The sequence below is a fragment of the Micropterus salmoides genome, unplaced genomic scaffold, assembly GCF_014851395.1.
Source record: "Micropterus salmoides isolate LMB-PRFRI ecotype aquatic unplaced genomic scaffold, ASM1485139v1 Ms_hic_scaffold_9, whole genome shotgun sequence".
NCBI lineage: Eukaryota > Metazoa > Chordata > Actinopteri > Centrarchiformes > Centrarchidae > Micropterus > Micropterus salmoides.
In genome coordinates, this window is record NW_024044681.1 from 31,376,624 (window position 1) to 31,397,848 (window position 21,225).

The window sequence follows — 21,225 nt, forward strand, 5'->3', positions numbered from 1 at the left end:
AGATACAGGAGGCCGACCAGGGGCTGAGGGGCCTTTGAGGTAAAACCTGGTGTACATGAAGATACTGACTTAAGAGAAGCGTACCCATATTCTGCCTGAACAAATAGCAGAGAAATGCACTTGCAGAAAGGAGCTATTTGGCTGAATATGTGGGATGTCTGTAATAAAGTGCAAGAGATGTACTTGTTTTCTTAGAGGTAAAATGGCTAGGAGCGTGAAAGAGAACTACTGATGGTTTTGGATCACTGAGTGCAGTATCTGCTGGGAGTGAGTGTGTGGGCTCTAATCAATGCCAACTGAGTGATCAATACTCTATTCATTGTTGCACAGAAATTCTCTGCTGAGGCCAAACATAAAAAAAGATGACAGCAGAAGTCATATTTAAGTCATTTCCATTTTTATTAGAAACTGATCACATTTCAACCCAAGCAGTAAGTTGTTGTTGTTGTTGTTGTTGTTTTTTTAACCTTCGATGTGCCATGCATACAAAATCAGAATCAAAGTGTTCATCTGTTAGTGCCCAATAAAGTTTATATTTGTAAGGGGTTGATATCAAAGTCTTTCGTCTGTGCAATTAATATTCACAGATATGTACATTCAAATTAGTCAGCCTCAAATATCAAGCATCCTCGCAAAAAGCAAACATTAAAAGTAAAAAGTTACAAAAAACTTCAAATTAAACAATATATTTCTCTTTTAAAATATAATTAATAAGTATTCCACTAACATGAGTTAAATTATGATTGCTTCATTTTTAACCATAGGCACGTTGTAGATAGGTGAGGTGTTGTAGAAGCCAAATGGAGGCCATGTATCTCTTCCTCTCTCCTCACTGCAGCTGATGTTTGTGTAAACAAAACCACAGAGCTATTCTGTGGTCCTTTTAGGGACCACTTCAAAAAAAGTAAAAAATAAAATTAACATAAAAAAGAACAATGTCTAAAGGTTTCCTCTGCTCCAGCATCTCACAGGGTAGCTACCTGATATGTGATAAACAGAGAAGGAACTCTACCAGGAGCTCTTTCAGAGATGTTTCATGGCTCACAATGATTGGTTTCTTTGGTATAAACCACCATGACTTCCTGCAACTAAAAGAATCTCTTTATCTGAAATGAATACAGAAATGATGGGAAAACACCCCCAGCTACTCACTCTCATTGAAACTGGTGTTCAGATTTGTCAACATACAGAACTTGATGCCTTCTTTAACATGAAAGTACATGTCTGATCTCTATGGATGAGGCTACAGGTGGGTCTCAGCTTTAGTCAAATGTGGGGTTAGTGTGATGTGAATGATTAGTGTTTACTATTTGTGTATTCCCACAGTCATTACAATAAACAGGGTACGGGGACATGACAGTATGATACAGCTTTTCTTTCACTGCTGAGAAAACTAAATCAGGACGCTCATAAAGTGTTGAATGTATTTATACATTAGATAAAATAATGATAGTTAAATAATGAGTGGATAAAACGGAAGGCCTTTAAGAGATTCATAGTTTTCAATAACAATTTTTTGCTGTTATTCATTTTCATGAACATCATTTGACATCATAATGGTCTTTCATTCATTCACTAGTAATGGAGTTAAAGTACTTCAACATATTGATTGAATAGCATGGAGGAATGCATTGCAATAATTGATGATCACAGTTTTCCCTCAGCTGTGATGCTAATTCTCATCCTATGCACTTTAGTCTGAAAAGGAAATAAGTAAATAGGGAAGGTAGAAGGAGCGAAGGTGAGGAGGAAAGGAAGTGTAGATAAAACTAAACGAGGAGGGATGGAAGGAGTGGAATGAGCTAGTAGGTCAGTACTTTCTCCCCATGGTGAGTAATGAGACTGTCCTGAACAGTATTTTTAGGATGCTCTACATGTCCACTGAGACATTCAAGTCGCCAAGGTGACCTGTTTTCACCATGATCAACTATGTAACCCAGAGTGGTTGCTGTTTAGGACGAAGAAAGGCAGGAAAAAAAAAAGGAATATATTTCCCCTTGAAGGTCACAAATTTGGCACACTGCATGTCCTTTAGCACGGTATCTTCAAATAAAAAGAAAATAATAATAATAAAAAGACCCCGCAATTGTTCTTGTTTCAGTGAATGCACATGCTGATATACTGGATTCACCTAAGGCAAAAAGGATTGTGAGTGAGTGTGAAAGTGCTCTTTGAGTTCCCCTCCACAGATCATTTCCAGAGTACTGCCGAGAGTTACCCGAGTGGAGGGGGTCCTGTTGGAAGGACCTGATGGTCAGGGAGAAGTTTTTCTCCCTCACCTCTCCGTTCCCTGTTCAAAGTGAACCAGCTGACTCAGGATGTGTTCGCTTCAGGTTGTTCTCCTCCTTTCCCTCTGTGGATCTCTCAAGGGAACATGTTGAGTAGCTTGGTAGATTTATTGGGGTAATTGATGGCCAAGCTAATGGCAGCGATGTTCTTCAGAGCCTACACAAAAAAAAGTGAATGAAATACAGAAGAATAGGTGCAGAAAAAGAAAATCAAGTGAACATGTTGAGTGATGATAAAAAGATGAATTGAGAGTGACTAAACTGATGATGCAAGGACTTCTGTGCAGTTTACGTCACCTTACTTGAAAACCAAAGTGCTTAACAGATTGCAGTGCCTTCGGTGCTTTCGTCTCCACTGACTGATTTGTTCACTGCTAGCTGTGGGTTGGTGATATCAGCAAATATTTTTTATCTTTTCTCTCCTTTTTGGTCCATAGCATGACAACAACTGACCAATAAGTAATGTAATAACTTACGGTCTTAGTCTTACGAATGACACTATCAGGTCAAAATCCTATTATGGTCAAAACTTCAAAAAAAATGAATGGCCAGATTTCAGTTTAATTCACTGTGGAGTCCCTAGATCAGATTTTAAAAATGCGAATGTGAATTACTGTCGACAAAATTGTTGGATGGAATTCAGGGATAGACTGATTTTTCATCTACATTTAGTGGGGCTGCTGCACCTGGTCACAATAATTTTTCACTGTCATTGTCTTGCTAAACCAGGAGATGTTGATAATGTCCAGGCAACATAGTAAATCCCTTCTTGACAGCACCAAATGACATCATGTCAGCCAAACAATGGCAGTATAAAAACAGCATATCATAGTCATTGAAGTTCAAAGGGTGGCTAGCCAGCCTTCTGACCTTTAGATTTGCTACCTTGCTGGAGGGACATTTGTTACCATAGTAATGTATTAAATACAGCATATGTACCAAAAAAAAAACAAACAAACAAAAAACACACACACACACACACACACACACACACACTTAATCATTTATTAATGATTAATAAAAATGAAATCCACTTTTGCTGGAGTCGTGGCGCTTAAACTTTTTTGGCTTCTTAAGGGGGGCATGAGAGAAAAGGTCAGAGAACCACTGATCTAAAGTCACATTTCTGGCCACCTGATGTATGTTACTAAACGCTTAGCTTAGCAAGTTGTTAGCTAGTAGCTAACTTTGTCTGGTGTTTAGTGCTGGGCAGGAAGGTTACAGGGTTTTTATTAGAGTGTGTTTATTGAAAACAGCTGCCTTGACCGAACCAAAACAGTTAAGTCGCTGGCTATAAAACAAAACAACAAGCTGAAAGATACAAAAAGCGTCGGGTGAGAATTCACTGTGGTGTCGTAGTGACCCTTTTCCCGATACACAACAATTTGATCTGTTGTTAATATAAAATATTGGTTATTGCAGCTTTAACTTTACATGATATACATGTTAACTCAGTTATAGCAGCTGTCTACTAATCTCGGTGGTATATCTTGTCACATCCTATCAAGGTTTCCCGCAGAAGAGAACAAATGTATTTATTTTCAGGTCTAACAGTAAATGATTATGCTCCTTTCTGCACTTTCACTCTCATGGCTGTTCAATGTATGTAATTTTTTAACACTGTAAGAAAGTGCCCTTCACCTGTGATTTACTTGGAGCGGAGCAGTCCAATACAGCTCTGTACTCAGATGCTTTAGTGGGCAATTCCTTTGCAAATGTCATATCAAAAGCACAGATATCTTACACTGTTATCTGTGTTTAACTAATTAAACAACAAGATACACACAGTGCAACGTGTGTTGTGGTATACTAAACTTGTTAAAAATGGGGCACTAGAAGAGATAAAGCATTCAAGAGAACTTAAAGAAAATTCAGTCCCCTGTTATGAAAACGCTTTGTTTGGGATGGCTTTGAAACATTTCTCCAGTGCTTTGAAAGTGACCTTCAGCCAATTTACTCTTGGACTTTACATCATTGTTATCATAATAGTTATGACTACTGCCAAGTCACCTATCGTTTTGTTGACAGGTATTAGGTAACAGCTCAGCAGAACCACCCACAATGTTTTTTTCACCACCCTGCATCCTCTGCTCCTCTTTACTGCCTTCAGGCTTCTCCGCTGTATTAAGGGGTACACAGTACAGAGAACGCTGTGGCTCGCTCTGCCACAAATGCTAATGGGCTGTAATTACCAAATACATTATTCCTGAGCGAGGCCCACACATGTTCAAAACAAGGAGAGGGGGGTGCCGAAGGATCTGCTGGGTATCAACAGCTTGGTGATTCACTAGCAAAAGAGACCCCAGCCGCAAACTGACTCACAGCGACCGTACAATCAACGGGACTGCGTGTTTAAGAAAGAGAGTTGCATAACATTTCAACACTTCAGGATGCACAGACAACTTCTTTGAGCTACTATCATCCATGTCAGGCAGCAATGTACAAGTGAAATCAGGTCCTGAGAAAGCTTTACTTTTTGAATTCAGAAAGGCAGAGGTTTTAAAAAAAGTCATCAGTGGTTGTTATGCAAAAATATAGAAGTTTAAATCTTACCATTGCAGTGTGATTGAGGAGCTGCTCGTCAGTGGTCATGGCTAACAAGTACTCCTGGAGGATGCCCTGTGCCTGGAAAACACATCAAAATCTGATAAAAAGGGTGTTTTCTGCCACGTTAACCTCACAGGCCAGGTAACATGAATAAAAGTAAATTCCCCAGATAGACTACACTAAGAGGTTACATAAGGGATGAATTCAGTTATAAATGAGGCTTGGTTGCCTGACCACTCTTCATCTCCATCCCAGCATCAAATTGAACAGTGGAATGTTGGAATACTCTTTCAAAATTATTAACAAATGGAAGAGCACGTCCCCTAAAACCCTACGGGAGACACATACCTCGGGTTACATAAGCACAAGGAGTTGAGGAACATAGATAAGAATACATAGAAGCTAAATGGGCTGAGACTGGCCAAATGGAGTTTTTAACAGTGCTGGAGACACAGTCCAGAGTCTCGGTCCGCCATCCATCTCACAGCACCCCAAATGTTTATGCTGGGGAACATCCTAGGACGATTTGTACAGTCAGTAGTGCATGACATACCATTTTGATTCCTAAATATAACTTTCACTTCCTGGGATAGAGAGTTCACTGAATCTCAGAGGACCTGGACCATGAACGCCATGTGTGCACAAAGAACAAGGACTGATGCTGAAATGTGAACTGCACTGGCAACTAAACTAAACCTTTAGAATAAGCTGGTTCTAAGCTCAGGCCTAATATGGCCACAGAGGACCAGCCACTCATTAGCTTCCCAGGATTTTACAGTAAAGTCAACATGGAACTGATGAACTGGGCTGTATATCATCGCTGCAGTTAAGCTCATATGTCATGTCAACATATGACATGAGGGACACCAACCTTAGTCCACACTAATCTTTACTTTTTAAGAGGCTAGTGACAGATGGTGCACTGTGCTGTAGGTGGAGCACTGATCCTTACAGCTGATGAAGGTTTTCCAATATTTATGTCCATTTTAGGATGGACTTTAAATAGTGACTTCTCCCCTCTATGGTATTAGCCTTATACCAGTCCTGCTTCATTATAAAATCCTCTGTGAACAAATGCAGATGTTAAGAAGTCCTGGGAGCAGCAGTATACCCGGTCTCACTTGAACCCAATCTAGATGGTACATAACATTCTGAACAAAGTTCTACACCAACCACCGCTCACTGTGACAGCTGCCACAAGGGGTCGCAGGTGGTATTTTTTCTCAAACCAATATAAGGTAGTTCACTGTTTAATCTGGAGAGTGTTGGCAAAACTTAAATGACAGAAGGGAACGGGTTAATGTATCTATTTTGAAACAACTGGTGCGCGCACCCTTGTGCAAAATACTCCTTACCAAAAGCAATTCCATCCACATAGCTTTCATTTATTTCTTCTAAGGCCTTCATCTCCACCACTACAAGCTGTGGATGAGGAGCTGGTGGTGGTGACGCACTGCAGCACACATATTTGTGTTGATAAAATACAGGTCATGCTCTGTGACGATGCTCTGTGACGATGCTCCTTGACGATGCTCTGCTGGATGGCGACACTAGGATGTGCTACAGCATGTGTCTATCATTGCAAACACAACATTGGAGTGTCCATGAAGGGCATCCCAGGCAAAACTGCTGAGTGCTGCTACTGCCCCCTGGTGTTTATAGACACGTACTGCACCTCTCCCTCACATGAAAGAACATTCTCTTGGTGCAGAGGGGAGCACAGAATGCATGCTGAATGAAAAGTCAACTGATGTAATTTTATTGTCAGATCAGCAGCCTCAGGTCTCACCGAGCAGACCTGAAGGGAACAGGAAAGGTAGTGCTTTTCTGGGACTGTCTGGTTCAATTGCATCTACAGATGGGAAACTCCTGGCTGACGGCGTGCTCATAATCCTTGAGAAATCTCTTAATCAATAATTCAAGACAGTTGAGAGAGAGAGCGCCCATACACATCACAAAATGGATAGCATCTCTTCCTCTCTCAAGCAGTCTACAGGGAGTCAGAGTGGCACTGTGCTGTCTGGCAGATGGCAGGGCCGGGCTTTGGCCCAGAGCCCGGCAAAGAACAGGTGGGTGGAGGGAAAAACACGCTCATCTCACAGAGAGATATAGACAGAGAGGGGTAGGACAGAGATTTTACTCTCATCATTTCATTCAAATTGCCTCACACTGCTTATCAAACCAAAAATTAACAACAACAACAATCAGCAACACCTATACAGTACTAGAGGTGGTATTTTGGTATTAGTTTGTGTGTGTGCACACGCGTTACTCACAATGGCACGAGCCTCTGCGATGAAGAAGAGTTCAGTGAGGGCTCTGTGAAGAGGCAGCAGCACAGTGATACTTGTGGGATCCTGGCTCAGGTTGTTTTCCATAGACATAAAGAGCTGCCACAGAGGTCGCAGCAGCATCAGCTCACATGCTCTGGATTGCATACAAATCAATAGTTAGACGAACAAACACATACTAATATGGACAATAAAGAGTTGCATTCTGAGAAAAGCGAAATTGTGGCTGAAAAACAAACGAGTGTCCAACTACATACATTTATTATGACATCTTGTAACCCGTGAATCATTGTGACTAGTTGATCTCTCTCTCTGTGCTCTTCTACAGAGAAATGTAGATTGCTATGTCTGGTTTTTCAGCTCATGTGTGTCCTGGTGGACAATGCCAATTAAAGATCTCCAATCAGTCATGTTTAAAGAAAAATTTCAGTCTGATGTGGTTTTTCTACAAAAAAAAATTACCTTTCCCTCTGTGAAAAAATCTAATCTGTCAAAAGTTAAACTCCTGGACACAACACGCCTATTACGTCACTAAAACATCCATTATCAGTGTATGTGACCTGGAAGCTTCACATCACATGCTCATCACATTTGTGTAAAGGGGGAAGAATTATTTACGGTGCCCCCCTCCAGAAGAAAAAGTCTCATTAATTTTTCCGTTGGACGATGTTACGTGACTCACGGTTGGAACACTTCTACAGCTAGGACCAGCATGAAACTCTCTTGGTTAAATCATCAGCATAACAGATTAAGAACTGTATTAGTAAATCAAAGCAGACGGAGGTTCCAGCTTGTGTTAAAAACTTCAAAAGGTAGACGTTAACTACAACTCCCAAGGTGAATTTCAGCAAGAAACATCCAAGTGATAACGGTGTGTGGAAGCGAAGGATGACAGTGTTGAAAAAAAACTGAAAACACAGTCTGCAGCTACAATCAATTCACTTTTAAATTGTGGGTGAATTCCGAAACTATTGCTCCCTGTTTAATTCTCAGCTGACTGCTCTGATTTGTGCCTCTGATTAGCTTCTTCTCTAAGCCAAATGTGGCAGAAGTTCATGGGTATTGTAGCGTTTAGACCTGTCCACCATGCCGAAATTACAGACAAAACATGACCTCAGAAACAAAGTTGAAATAATTCCAATAAATAAACTGGTAGCCACAACATAAGCCTATATGGTCTTTACATTATCCAGAGGAGTCCCATGTGTCCAAGTACCATTGAGGATATGGTTTAAAGAAATATAGAAAAACCCTTTGCAACTCTACTGACCATGACTGCCTTCTAAAACTAGTGAGTCGCAAAATCCTGCTTGTAGGCTCAAGTGTTAAACTCAAATCTAAGGTGAGCACAGAGAAAGTTTCCCCCTTCAGATTAATGTGAAAACAGCCTTCTAGTGTCTAACTCTGCACATACTGTACATCATTGTGCACAGTGAAATTGCCAAATGAAGTAGCAACAAACACATTTTGAGTGGAGGGGGGCTTTAAAGTTTGGTAATGGATGCCTTCATTTCTAGATTTAAACTTAAACAATGTGTTTGCTGTCTGAGTGAGCACTACCTTTTCATAAACTGTGTGTTGTTGTCATTGTGACCAGGCTGAGTCAGTCTGCACATATGCAAATTCCTAAACACATCCTTTACCTCATTTCTGTGGTGACTACTAGGACATGAGGGATTTATGAAGGCTTTTATGCAAACCCTGTGTGCTACCCTGCACTTCCTAGAGAAAATATACTGCTGAGGCAAAAATGTGCATCGGGACCTCCTACCCAAATTAGCATTACTTGGGTCCAGGTGGATGGGCCTTATGCACAAGTGAGAAGTTTGTGCATATCGCTATGGGTGTCTATAGATGACAATATAAGTGTATAATTTTAAAAGGATTTTACTGAAGAGAAAAAAAAAGAGTGAGAAGCATAGACAAGAATTAGAATGAAAGAAATGCAAGGCTGGACTCTTACGTCTGGGATTGACACTGCAGGAGGCGGAGCAACAAGTGAACGGCTTTGAGTCGCTGGTTCCCAGTCTGGCGACAGGCCACGCCCACCTGCCACTCCCAGATGTCAGCCAAAGGCAGGTGACTGAGCACTTGGTCATCTGCTAACATTTGCTTCAGTATCTCAAAACCTGATTAGAGACAAGCACAAGAGCAGAGAGGATGACAACCTGACCAGGCTAAAGATTTATTTTGAGGTAAATCTGTATTTCACTTTGTAGATTGCAGTTTGCACAATGTGTATCTGTTCTAATGTAAAGTACCTGTCTGGAAACGTCCTCTGTGGCCTCCTGTAACAGTGAACTTGTAGCCCCACTCTGTGTTGCTCATGTCTGACATAAATCTGTAGTACAGGGTATCTCCTGAGAGAAACCCACAGACAAGACACATGTTGATAAACATGATGTTAACATAATAGTCAAAGTATCTGAAATGCACACACACAAAGGACTTTTAAAAATATTTCTTACCCGGAATCTCAAAATCGGACCATTTCTGAGGAGAGCCACTAAAGTTGTGGACATCCTGGAGGAAATCACTACTGCTGGACATGATGAGCTCGTCACAGCCTTCCTCTGTGTAGCAGCGGGAGTCAAATTTTACTGACAGGTAGATGGCCCCTGGGATGTGCACCTTGTCCTGAAGAGAGAAAAGATGGATACAATAGAGTCTTTAAAATGAATTGAAAAAAATACACAGGAGTAAAAACACGAAAACCTCATGGTACATGTGCTCCTTTTCAAATATGCATCTGTACCAATAGCCAGATCTAAATCTTTAGTTCAACTATAGTTAGACAGACAGTATACACCTGTACTGTGACCAGCTGATGACAGCTGTGACCAGATGACATGATAAATGAGGAAATATTAACCTTTTTAAAACAGTTATGGCTGTTAAGTAATTAGGAGTTTACCCACCTCAAAGTTGGTGTTGTTGTCATATGGGTGTTTGGACTCTCTGACCTGCACGGCCATACCTGGCTCCTCCATGAACTGGCAAGCAGTGAGTGACAGACTACACAGCATACTCTGGCTGCAACCCTTCAGCACCCTCTGGAGAATCTGATAATTTAATGGATTATCAAAAACACCTTTAATGTATCATATGTGGAAATCACATTTTGTACCCTTTACTTACAAGACAAACTCTTATTTACCAATGTGAACACAACACAAACTCCACATTCTCCCTGCCTACCTTCTCCCAGAGCGGCTTCTCCTCCAGCTGCATTAGCATGTCCAGGATGTAGGCCATGTGTGAGGCACCGTTCAGTTCCAGCGCCTCCTCGCTCAATGCTGCCTCTGCAGGCCAGTCGGCCAGCAGCGAGGCCAGCACGTGACGGGCGTACAGTGTGGCGATGGCCTGGTTGACCTTCACCAGGTATTGACGAACTGCCCGATTGCTGCGCACATCGAGCTCCTTGTGCAAGAGAGCTGAACTTTTGGTGCGCCTCTGCTTGGCATAGCTGAGCTGTAAGTCGCTCTCTGAATTTGTGATGAGCTTCTGGGCCACTATGTTGATTTCCTCTGTGGCCTTTTCACAGTGACTGGGTTTAGACTGTGGGAGGAGGAGGATGATGATGCGGATATATCAGAATATTGACATGAAAAACATCACCTCCAAACTTTTACTCAAAGTATCTCATCTCTTCCTGTTAGTAATGTTAACAGTGGTAATGATCCAACCAGCCACTTCTAAGTAGTGCTTTTTTAACATCTCAAAACCTCAGTGTAATGTTATCGGAAAATAATAATTTCATTTTTAAACAACTGACCACACATGACACCACAATCATATCAGTGTCCACGGCCTTGGTGTTCCTCTCCTCAAAGCGAGGCCGCCTCGTAGGTTGCCACTTCTGAGCCAGCGTACGGATTGTCTCATCTGTTTTTATCTCTTCTCCATCAAATCTGAAAATAACACAAAGGCACAACACAAAACAGAGAGGCTGTATTAGACCGTGAAATATGACCTTTACCATGGTGGAACATATAAAGAAAGTAAATTAAAAAGAAATGATGCTGACCTCTTCTGCACCTCCAGGAAGAAGGAGTCAGTTCTCTTCATCTGCAACTCATACATGGCTCGCAGGATAGGCAGAGGGGCGTTTAAGGCATCGTGGGTGATCTGCATTAATAAAATTAGGGACTTTAAGTTATTATATCATTATATTTTGCTGCAATGTATTATGAATAGTATCCCTCATCACCTGGAAGCAAATCTTTGTCTCCTCATCGAGACCCTCTAAGGGGTCGGGCTTGCTGACGTCAGTGTCGTCAGCGCAGCAGCTCGAGTGGTCAGAGTCGTGCTCCTTGTCCTGCTCTCTTTGGTCTCGCTCTGGGTCCTGGGCCATGGAATGGATCTCCCTCTTGGAGGAGTAGAGCATGATAGAGAGAATCTCTAGATCTCGCAGCAACCACAGCTTGCTGAAGCCTGTCCCTTTGCTGCACTTCCTCACCAGCAGCTGGGTCAGTCCTGACTGTTGGATGTCCTCCTGGGCTTGCTCTACTCCGTGTTTCTACATAAGAAGACCAAATAGAGTGAGTAACTTATTGAATAATTCTTTATTATCTATGCAAGTTGTTTCCAGCCTAGTTCTACATTTTGCTAACAAAATCTCAATGTAATGGTAATGGCAGATTCCTACGTCCGGCAGGTACCTTCAGTGTATTGTAGAGGCCTTTAAGAGCCAAGGAGAGAACCCAGGATGCCTCAACAGCATCAGGAGAGCCATTGTCCTGGCTGGTCTGCAGCAGGTGGCCGATGATGGTGGAGAAATTGCTCAGGTAGCGGCTGAGCAGAGTCTTCGGGGAGCCCTGGCCTTCTGACTGCCCTGGGAGACCGGATGTAGTGGAATCCTGAGACTGGATGAGTTGGTAGTCCTTCACTAAAAAGTGGAGAAAGCAAATATAGGGTAAATTCCATGTTTATTTCTATACACCGGCAAAGATGTGAGCAGTGCTACGACTGCACTAACCTGTTTTCCTTTTGCGTGTCTTAACATCCACCACTGCAGCATGGTTCTTTTCTGTGAAGTGTTTGAGCAAGATCATGTTGTGCTGTTCATTGGCGTTGTCGACAAACACCGTCTGGGTGCCCACACAAAGCACCTGGCAAACACAGAGGAGTCACAACAGAGCTCAGAAAGTCAGGGAGTGCAGTGCATTAGCCTACACAGCGATATGTATACTACCTACCTCAGGGAAGCCGACCAGTACCAGCAGAGTAAAGAGGTTGGTGCGTTTGAGAGTTTGTGGCAGCTGCTGAATACAATGGTCAGTGAAGGCAGCAATGACTGTGCTCCACTCAGGACAAGCATTCAGACTGTGCAAAATATCTGCCACCGTGCATGCCCAATCCAGACCAATACGACTGCAAAACACAGGAAAAGAAGAGAAAACACTATTAGTTTTATCTGAAATTAACAATAACAGCTGATGGGTGGCAAACATTTCTTCAGTGGTTATCGATAGCATATAAGCTAGCATCCAAACAATGCAGTAAACATCTAATGACCTCTGGCAAATAAGATCTATTAATACATTATTTATTGCACTATGGTGGAGTTAATATATAATGGTGAAAGCTAAACAAACACTGAATACAAAGGAGGAAAGCAGTTCTTCAATTCACACAGGTTAACTTGACCAAAGGGCCCATTTGTATAATATTTTAACATTATTAAATATCATAAACATTATTAGAGTTTTAGGAAAATTCAATGTCATGACTACACATGCAGCCTAAGATCACATTGCTAACTTTTATTGCGTGATTGTACAAAGTAAAAACCACATAGCTGCTTCGACACTGCTAATGATAAAATTGAAATTATTAGGACTGACTTTGTAAAATAACAAGTAAGAGGCATGCATGTAATTTTATTTTTTACATTTGTCTTTATCCCCGCGACCCTGTACGCAGGATAAGTGGTTGACGATGGATGGACATTTGTCTTTATCAGGTCTGGAAAATATCTCTGTTCTGGATTAGCTAAAACCTTGTACCTGCTAACAAGTGTGGATTCATAGTGTTAATATCTTCAGCTCTTTCTTGAAGAATATGGATCTTTTCCTTCATTTACCTGTCTAAACAGACGGCCCCGAGGCTGAATAGCAGCTGGATGGTCTTCCAGCCCTGGGTGTCTGAAATGGCTGCCTCTCCTTGTGTTAGCAACTCATATTTGTCAGCCAGAGCCTCTGTGACGGCAGTGTCAGCCTCCATCGGAGGGATTCGGAGAAGCAGCTGGCCCAGTAGTCCCAGGATGAGGTGGTAGGTCTCGTTGAGAGAGCCAGCATTGGAAATGACTGCCCTGAAAAGCTGGGGCAGGATGGAGCTCAGACTGGGCAAAGACAGGGTGCTGCCCTGAGGATAGAAGAAAGACGATGTAAATGTTATCTGTGGATAACTCAATGCTGATGCAATATTGTGAGTAGTGAACATTTCAGAAACAGAAGTGCATGTTGGGTACAAACCAATTTAGTGTTTTAACTTGAGAAAGTTCACAAAGTTAAAAAACACAATCTTGCCCAAAACAAGATAGATTTTAGTGTATTTGTTTAATATGTACACTTTCATATATATCCATTTAAGACAAGCTTAACATAGCATAAAGACTAGAAACATCTGGCCTGGCTCTGCAGCACCTCTGAAGGTCACTAATCGGGGTCTTTGGTTTCACATACTGGTTTAGCTGGTGGCAGCATGGCTGCTAGGAGTCCCAGAATCCTCTCTCTGGAGCACTCGGAAAACACATGCTCCTGAAGGGGAATTTGGGGAAGCCTCTCATTTGTCTCCTTGACAACGTCAGATGCAGGAGAGTTGACAGTTCCTTGACCAGACCCTGAAGCTGAGAATCATAAAAAAACAAACAAACAGAAAAGCACACAAAGTTGATCCAGACAGCTAAGGCATGGTCGGCCACTAATGACTAAAATCATAGCTGTAATGAGCCTGGTAGAGGTAATCTCAGTACATACGTCGGACCACAGGAGAGAGGGGATCCTCACTGGACACAGAAGGCGTCTGGCTGAGGCTAGGGGAGTCCAGGGTGTCTTGGGTAACCAACTTCCTTTTCTCCCACTCTCCAGGGCATTGATGGGATGACACCTCTAAAAGAGCAGGGGGAGAATAGCCCACCTGTGCCTTTTTCTCCTTCCCTGACGTTACCTGAAGTTTACTCTAGTGGTGAGAGGATAACAACAATACAGTGTTATTTACAGTCAGAATATTTAATACTGTAATTAAGCACTACTATTACCTACATTGCAGATGTAACAAGTATGTACTGTATATTTGTACATCAGTTTTTCAGTGAATCTAATTATGTGACCTGCTGCACTCAAATGATTATTTATGGATGTGTTTGGTACAAATATCGTCTCTATTTAATTTTTTAGAGTTCTACTTCCTGTCACTGTACTGATCCACTCCCCAAACAAAGATCATTCAATCTTCATATTATCTTATCCCAAGACGTCTGTTCCTCACCTTGTCCCTGGGAGATGACGGGGAGCAGATTGCTGCAGTGCTGCCAGGAAGAGAGGAGGTGTCAGTGGCTGTACTGAGCTCCTGAGAGGACTCTGGAGAAACTGGACACAGCTCACTATCAGAAGCTGATTCATTGGATGACAGCAGTGCAAGTAAGGCTGAGGAACGTAGACCTGCATGGAGGAATAGAAAAGTTTTCCATAAAGGACAAAACATAAAAATGCAGGTTAGAAGAATCTGAGATACCATGTGACATATGGATAAACAGAGCACCCTTTTTTAACAATTCAAGACTATAGCAAGAAAGTATTTTCAGCAAGAAGGAAAATAAGCATATTTCCCCAAAATAAAAACAGCTACATTAAAAACAACATTCTGGTTTAGACTTACCTTTGCCAGTTTGCCCCTTCAGCAAGCAATCGGTGATGAGCTGGGAGCAGCATGTCTGCAGTTCTGAGGCCTGGCTCAAGGTGCTGCTGCTCAAAGGCTCTCCCTCCATCTGCTTCTCACTGCTCAGTTCTGACGTGTAGAGGGCCAAAGCCGCAAACAGTAGCCAGGAGTAGTTGTGGATATAGGGCTGGATCAAGCGGTGACGGTCACTGATTCGTATGGTCACCATGGGGTACACTGTGATCCGATGGGTTGGCAGGTGGCTAGAGATGGGAACGTAAACAAGTAAATTGGTTAACAACTCGGAGGTAAACCACTAAAAAGTAAGGGTGTTTTAACAGCTTGCGTCACCTGTCGGGATACTTCTTTGCATTGTAACAACCGAAGCACAGGTCAAAGTCTTCACAGACGTTGCAGTTGATCCTGCTGCCTACAATAAGCCCCTGGCAATGGTCACAGGCGTATTCCATGTTCACCATCTCATGGTCATCCTCATGGCCCTCAGGCTTGGCACCACCTGGTTAAAAGCACACACAATCACATTTAGGTGTGCTCTAATGATCTTATCCAACTTACGATTAGCGTAATTACCCTAAAAGATAAAATATACTCCCGTGTGATTGTATGAGAATATGTGTAGTGGAGTGGAGTGTATATGAGCTCACTGAGGAAGCAGGTCTTGCAGAGGTCCATATCCATGCACTGCAGACATCGGTAACGATGCCAAGGTGCCATCCTCTCACAGCCGTCGCAGGAGATCACAACATTGAGCAGGTCACAATAGCGTGCAATGAACATGTGCATCTGTGGATATGACCAGGTAAATTATTTAAGAAACCTTTTGTGTGATGTGACGCTAAAAAGTTAAGGTAAGTATGGTACTTTAGAACTGCCAAATATCAACATAGTAGCATTGTCATTGTGAGCATGCTAGCATGCTAATGTTAGCTTGAAGCTCAAAGAACTGCTGTGAATAAGTACAGCATGACAGAGCACATAATGATAGCATTTTTATGTATTTTATGCACTGTGATGTACCTTTCTCCTGTCCTCCATGGAGTCCTCTTCATCAATTTTGTCAATCCACTTCTCAAACATTCCATCCATACACTCATCCATCCACTCCTGGTTCTTCTTGTAGTCGGCGATTTCATCCTCCTCTGTCCATTGACTAAATGAATTGAAACCACAGAAAGATTAATCTTCTGCCATGTAAGTGGCCTGGACACAGTTTAACATATTGTAAGATATTTGAAATAGACACACATTGATTTGTAATGGATGCGGTGTCTTTTGCTAGCCTTTGCATTTAATTTCTATTGTGCAGTGCCTTCTGAGATGAGTCTGATATTACCTGATAGCAATGTCATGAACACTGATGTTCTCCTGGGACATGCTGAGCAGGAGGTCAGGAAGCTTGATATTCAGGAAGAGAGGAAGGTCATGTACCTCCCAGCTCATGTCTAGAAGGTGCAACAAGCAGGTCTGCACACATGACAGGGCTGGTAGCAGGGCTCTGGAGAGCAGTGATGAGGGTCAGGTTACATCACTGCACGCACACTTGGAATTATACTAATCATTGCTGCAAGCAGCCTTTTTGTGTAAACATGGTGCGTTACAAGGATAAGAGCTTACTTCTCATTGAGGTTCCCGAAGCCTTGTACTGCCTCCACCAGCATGAGCACCAACTGATGGTAGGAACGCCTCACCTCCTCTCCTAGCTTCTGCCCACTGTCTGACAACTGAGAGAAATAACTAAAAAAGACAAAGCAAAAGAAAAGAAGAAGAAAAACAGTAAGTTTGTCAACATACTATTTTTTACACAATATTTATTCTGACATTTATGTTCAGATATAAAGAGTTATAACGTTAGCAACCTTCAATACTGTCATAAACAGAGCAGAGCAATCTATTTTAGCGTAATTTGGATCCCTCTCAGTTTAGCATCTAAGAAACAATTCATAGTTTTCAGTCATGTGACATGCGCAGTGACCTGGAGGGAAAAACAACGGACCAACATAGCAGTTCACACCACGACTCCCCTCCCATGAAAACTATGAATTCCACTGTATGCCGCTATTCCATAATTCCAAACTTTGGAATTTTGTTGTTGTTCAAAATCACAAATATTTATTGAATTGTGCGAGACTTTAGTACGAACATGCAACATATAAAATGTACTGTTGTTCCACTTGAACTGAAAACACATGTACCTGGTGAAGTCTTTCTGACATGCCAGCAGCTCCTGTAGGAACAGGATGCAGGGAGCTTGAAAGAGGTGTGGCTTTCCCAAGGAATGTAAACATTGCTGAACCATCTCCAGGACCTTGCACACACTCAGTGCCTGGGCTTTGCTCAGGGCCAGGGTCTGCAGAATACTACAGGAGGAAGAATTGGATGATTTAAGTCTGTATGGTACAGTTAAACAAAAAAAAGATGCAGAATAGAAGACTGGAGGTCAGTCACCTTGCTGTTGTGAGAGCCTGGTCCTTTATAAAGTTCAGGATGTGTTTAAGTATTGGGTAGCGATCCTTGACAGAGGGTGTCATGCGGGGCTCTTCTATAGATCGACAGGAGAGGAGGCGTAGGCGTGCCCGACTGAATGGGGCTTTACGGGGGAAGGCGGAAGGTGAGGCTGGTTCCCCTGGCTGGGTGGAGAGGCTCTCTGTGGAACCTCTGTGGCCTGGCCTGCTGTGCGCACAAGATGATACGTTTTGGGTTTGAGCACCGGTGGGCTGGCTCTGTCCTGCCCTGACATCACCGCCCTCCTCAGACCCTGCAGTCTGAGGTCCCAGAGAGGAGCTGGCCTGGAAGTCCCCTTCTGAAATCGAACTTGAGCGGAAGAGTTGAGCACTGCTGCCCTCTGCAGCTTTGAAAGAGTCACCGTCGTGGCACGGTACTCCACAAGGGGTAAATCTGAAGAGCAGCAGGCTCTTCTCAATGCACATTTCCGCTAGAGAGAAAGAAAATTTAGCAGTCAGCAAAATAATATTAAAGAGATAATAGAGTTGATGAAAAGAAAGGGTGGCATTTGGTTTTACATTAAGTTGAAGTCCTCACCTAGTGTCTCCATGGTAACCTCATCATGACCCCCGTCCTTCTCGTCCGGAACATTCATTTTGCCGACAAAGTATCTCTGCTTCATCTCCAACTGCCAGGAAGTAAAAGCATCATCAGCATAATAGTTCAGAAACATGATCATATATAAAACAGGTAAGCAGATAATCAACAAAGACATGAATCCTGTCAGTTAGACTCACCATCCATGTTCTGATGCTGTCTGCCAGTGAATATACCTGCACAAACTCTTCACTCAGACAGGACTTGCAGTCCTGATTAACTACTCATACAAAGACAAAACAGAACAGAAAATCAACTGAGTGAGTCAACCAAGTTATTCAATTATGCAGAATTACCAAGATAAAAAACACAGCAAGAGACTGAACAAACAGAACAGCTTTTGCTTTACAACCACTGATTGTAGCCAAGCATTACCATAGGTCTTCAGGGCATGGTTGAGGGCTGGTGTGTGGTATACCATGGCTGCCCAAATGGCATTCACAGCTTGGTCTGTCTTTGACCCAGCTGCAATCTCATTCCTCACTGGCTGTTTTCTGCAGGACTGCATGATGGTCCTCATCAGCTCTGTTCTACTGTCTGTCGGCTCCTGGGAAGGGTTCCAACGGGCAAACTCCTCCAGGAAGCTCATTAACTCATCAAGAATCCATGTATTTGTCTACCACACAGGGAAATCAACATAGAGTTAGAGCACCACCTAGCCGCTGAGGTCAGAACGCAATGGAACAATATAAATATATGGAACTTTTACTGGATTAAACAGATTTGAGCATACCTGGTCTGTGGGTGTTTTAGTCTGATTTGTCACCCTTGTTTCACACAACCCATGTCGCAGAATGGGTTTCCATAAAGCAGACGCCTGAACATGGGCCATTTTCCCTGGTGGAAGGTCCTTAACAGTGCGTATCTCTGGAACAGACACAACCCACAAGTATCAGCATATCATCTTTAATTGAGGCTCTGAAAGCATAATATAATTCTAAAGTGGTCTGAAATAAATTTTCGAAATGAACCCAAATTAAATATGTTTCACAAATCCCTAATTTTGCAAGATCTATTTATGCAAATGTCAAATGTACATGAAAAAAAATAATTCTGAAACACTTCACCTTCATTTGACAAAGGTTTTGGGAAAACAATCTCACCGTGAGGGGATTTCAGGGCGAGAGTTCTGGAAGCAAGACGACCCATCAGGCGAGCCACCAGCAGCTGCAGGTCTGAAATCCAAGAAATAGTAATATCTGGCAGGCCCATGGCTGTCACAGTGAACTTGTAACCCCACTCGTTATTACTGCTATCAGAGTGGAAGAGGAACTGCAGTTGGGGGCCAGTGTCAAATGTCACCTTCTGAAGGAGCAAAAAGAAGCAAACAGACATGTGTAAAGGAATTAAGCAAAAACAGTATTTCATGTGGAGTCAAATGAATTTTTTCCCATATCCTACCTTTGGCCACTTCTCAGTTCCGACCTTCATGTCATAGCGCACCTTGCCACCTCTGGAATCTGTGAATTCTAGGTAGTCGTATCTATGAATATCAGGAGTATAGATAATGGTTTAAACATATTCTCACTAGGAGGAAAAAAAAACCATCTGAATTAGAGCCCGACCGATAAATAAACCTGGCAAAGTACTATTTATAACAATAAAAAAAAGGTCATTATGTCATGTTATCTTGGTGGGGTCTCATAACTACACATAAAAATGTTAGGGATAATTTTTCTTTAGGTTATGTGTTTCTGAAAATAAGAAATAAAAAAAAAAAGAATATATCGGTGATATGTCGGAATATTGAATTTTAAAATCCTCAAATATCAAAATTCGTATCGGTCTTGGTCAGGCTCTGATATGAATATCTAATTTTTTCCACCAGTCACCTCTTCTCTGTCTCACAGCGTTCGTCAAACTCCACCTCAAAGGAGGTAGCACCAGGACAGGCAAAGATGCTGGTCTCATGGCGGCTATTCTCATAGTTGTGAGGGGACTCCATGTTCCAGGTCCTCAGCACCACTGGCTGCTGGGGCTGGTGCCAGCTCTCCTGGTCAACCTGACAGGGACATGGCATGCAATTAATGTTTGTTGCAGACAATGGTGGAATGTAACTACAGTAAGTACATGTACTCAAGTACTGTGCCAAAGTACAAATGAGGTACTTATTTTACATGAGTATCTCAGATTAAAATTTTATATGCAAAACATATGATGAGTTTATAAAATATCATCCACGGTTATAGATTAATGTATTTTTATATTTCTGTGTTGTTACAGATTTGATTACTTTTACCACCACTGGTTACAGTAGTGTTGTTGTACTTCACAACCATCCATGGCCCAAATACTGGTCTGCATTTTCACCTCTCTATTCATACTCATACAGTGGGATGAAAGGCTGTATAAAGTCTGGTACATGAAAGTGTATGGGTCGAGAGGACTGACCTTAGAAAAGATGTCTCCAGTATCACTGGATAGGTTTTTGAGTAGCTCTACCAGAGAAGAGAAGCTCTTCAGCAGCATACTGTGAGGGATGTCCAATGAGCACAGCTCCAGGAGTAAAATCATCTGCCAGGACCAGAACAAATATATTATAGTCATTCAGCACAGTCAAATATATAACTGGGCAGTATTACACTTTAAAATCATGAGATAAGAGTGTATTACCAGTTGTCTGAAGACTGTGGCTAGGATGGAGCTGACTAGTTTGTCAGTAATTTCAGCACCAGTGTTCCTCTTCAGCAGGGAACCAAGGATAGCTTTGATACTTCTCAGGAATTGATCCACATCTATTCAAATAAAACATTCAGTCATTCTGAAACCATATCCTCTTGTCCAGTGATGAATTCTACTCAGTGTCAGTGTTCAGAAAGTCATCTGTGGCAGCAATGCAATGTTGTTGCTGTAACTCACATTTTAGTAGGATGTTTCTGGCAAGCTCCATAGCGACAGCAGTGGAGGCTCCTCCTTTGAGCTGCAGGTAGCACCATGAGAGCAGACTACCCTGCAGAGCCCAGAACAAGGACAGCAACACTGTCCTGCTGGCTCCACCACACTCATCCACCATCATAACCTCACACTGAGAGATGGTAGACAGTTAAACAGGAAACTCAGAAAAGTTAATAGAAACATGTGATTTCACATGAAGAGAC

At 42.2% G+C, this 21,225-nt stretch overlaps 1 protein-coding gene across 1 annotated transcript in view; it reads right to left on the reverse strand.

The window, feature by feature from the left end:
- Positions 1-375: 375 nt before the first annotated feature.
- zzef1 (zinc finger, ZZ-type with EF hand domain 1) overlaps positions 376-21,225 on the reverse strand; it is a 31,394-nt gene continuing 10,544 nt past the window's right edge. Inside the window, exons 19-54 of the mRNA XM_038708482.1 lie at positions 20,987-21,152; positions 20,741-20,862; positions 20,519-20,641; positions 19,960-20,129; positions 19,529-19,610; positions 19,231-19,432; positions 18,861-18,994; positions 18,503-18,743; positions 18,268-18,347; positions 18,068-18,158; positions 17,474-17,960; positions 17,221-17,385; positions 16,643-16,762; positions 16,362-16,523; positions 16,046-16,178; positions 15,673-15,811; positions 15,359-15,524; positions 15,008-15,270; positions 14,618-14,790; positions 14,107-14,308; positions 13,813-13,976; positions 13,212-13,492; positions 12,325-12,499; positions 12,105-12,237; positions 11,788-12,014; positions 11,337-11,645; positions 11,154-11,254; positions 10,902-11,037; positions 10,325-10,684; positions 10,045-10,188; positions 9,595-9,763; positions 9,388-9,486; positions 9,090-9,255; positions 7,112-7,262; positions 4,842-4,913; positions 376-2,445 (exon numbers count right to left, since the gene is read on the reverse strand). Of these exons, the coding sequence (XP_038564410.1) occupies positions 2,365-2,445; positions 4,842-4,913; positions 7,112-7,262; positions 9,090-9,255; positions 9,388-9,486; positions 9,595-9,763; positions 10,045-10,188; positions 10,325-10,684; positions 10,902-11,037; positions 11,154-11,254; positions 11,337-11,645; positions 11,788-12,014; positions 12,105-12,237; positions 12,325-12,499; positions 13,212-13,492; positions 13,813-13,976; positions 14,107-14,308; positions 14,618-14,790; positions 15,008-15,270; positions 15,359-15,524; positions 15,673-15,811; positions 16,046-16,178; positions 16,362-16,523; positions 16,643-16,762; positions 17,221-17,385; positions 17,474-17,960; positions 18,068-18,158; positions 18,268-18,347; positions 18,503-18,743; positions 18,861-18,994; positions 19,231-19,432; positions 19,529-19,610; positions 19,960-20,129; positions 20,519-20,641; positions 20,741-20,862; positions 20,987-21,152 (6,189 nt within the window). The 3' untranslated portion in view covers positions 376-2,364. The remainder of the gene's footprint in view (positions 2,446-4,841; positions 4,914-7,111; positions 7,263-9,089; positions 9,256-9,387; positions 9,487-9,594; positions 9,764-10,044; positions 10,189-10,324; positions 10,685-10,901; positions 11,038-11,153; positions 11,255-11,336; positions 11,646-11,787; positions 12,015-12,104; positions 12,238-12,324; positions 12,500-13,211; positions 13,493-13,812; positions 13,977-14,106; positions 14,309-14,617; positions 14,791-15,007; positions 15,271-15,358; positions 15,525-15,672; positions 15,812-16,045; positions 16,179-16,361; positions 16,524-16,642; positions 16,763-17,220; positions 17,386-17,473; positions 17,961-18,067; positions 18,159-18,267; positions 18,348-18,502; positions 18,744-18,860; positions 18,995-19,230; positions 19,433-19,528; positions 19,611-19,959; positions 20,130-20,518; positions 20,642-20,740; positions 20,863-20,986; positions 21,153-21,225) is intronic.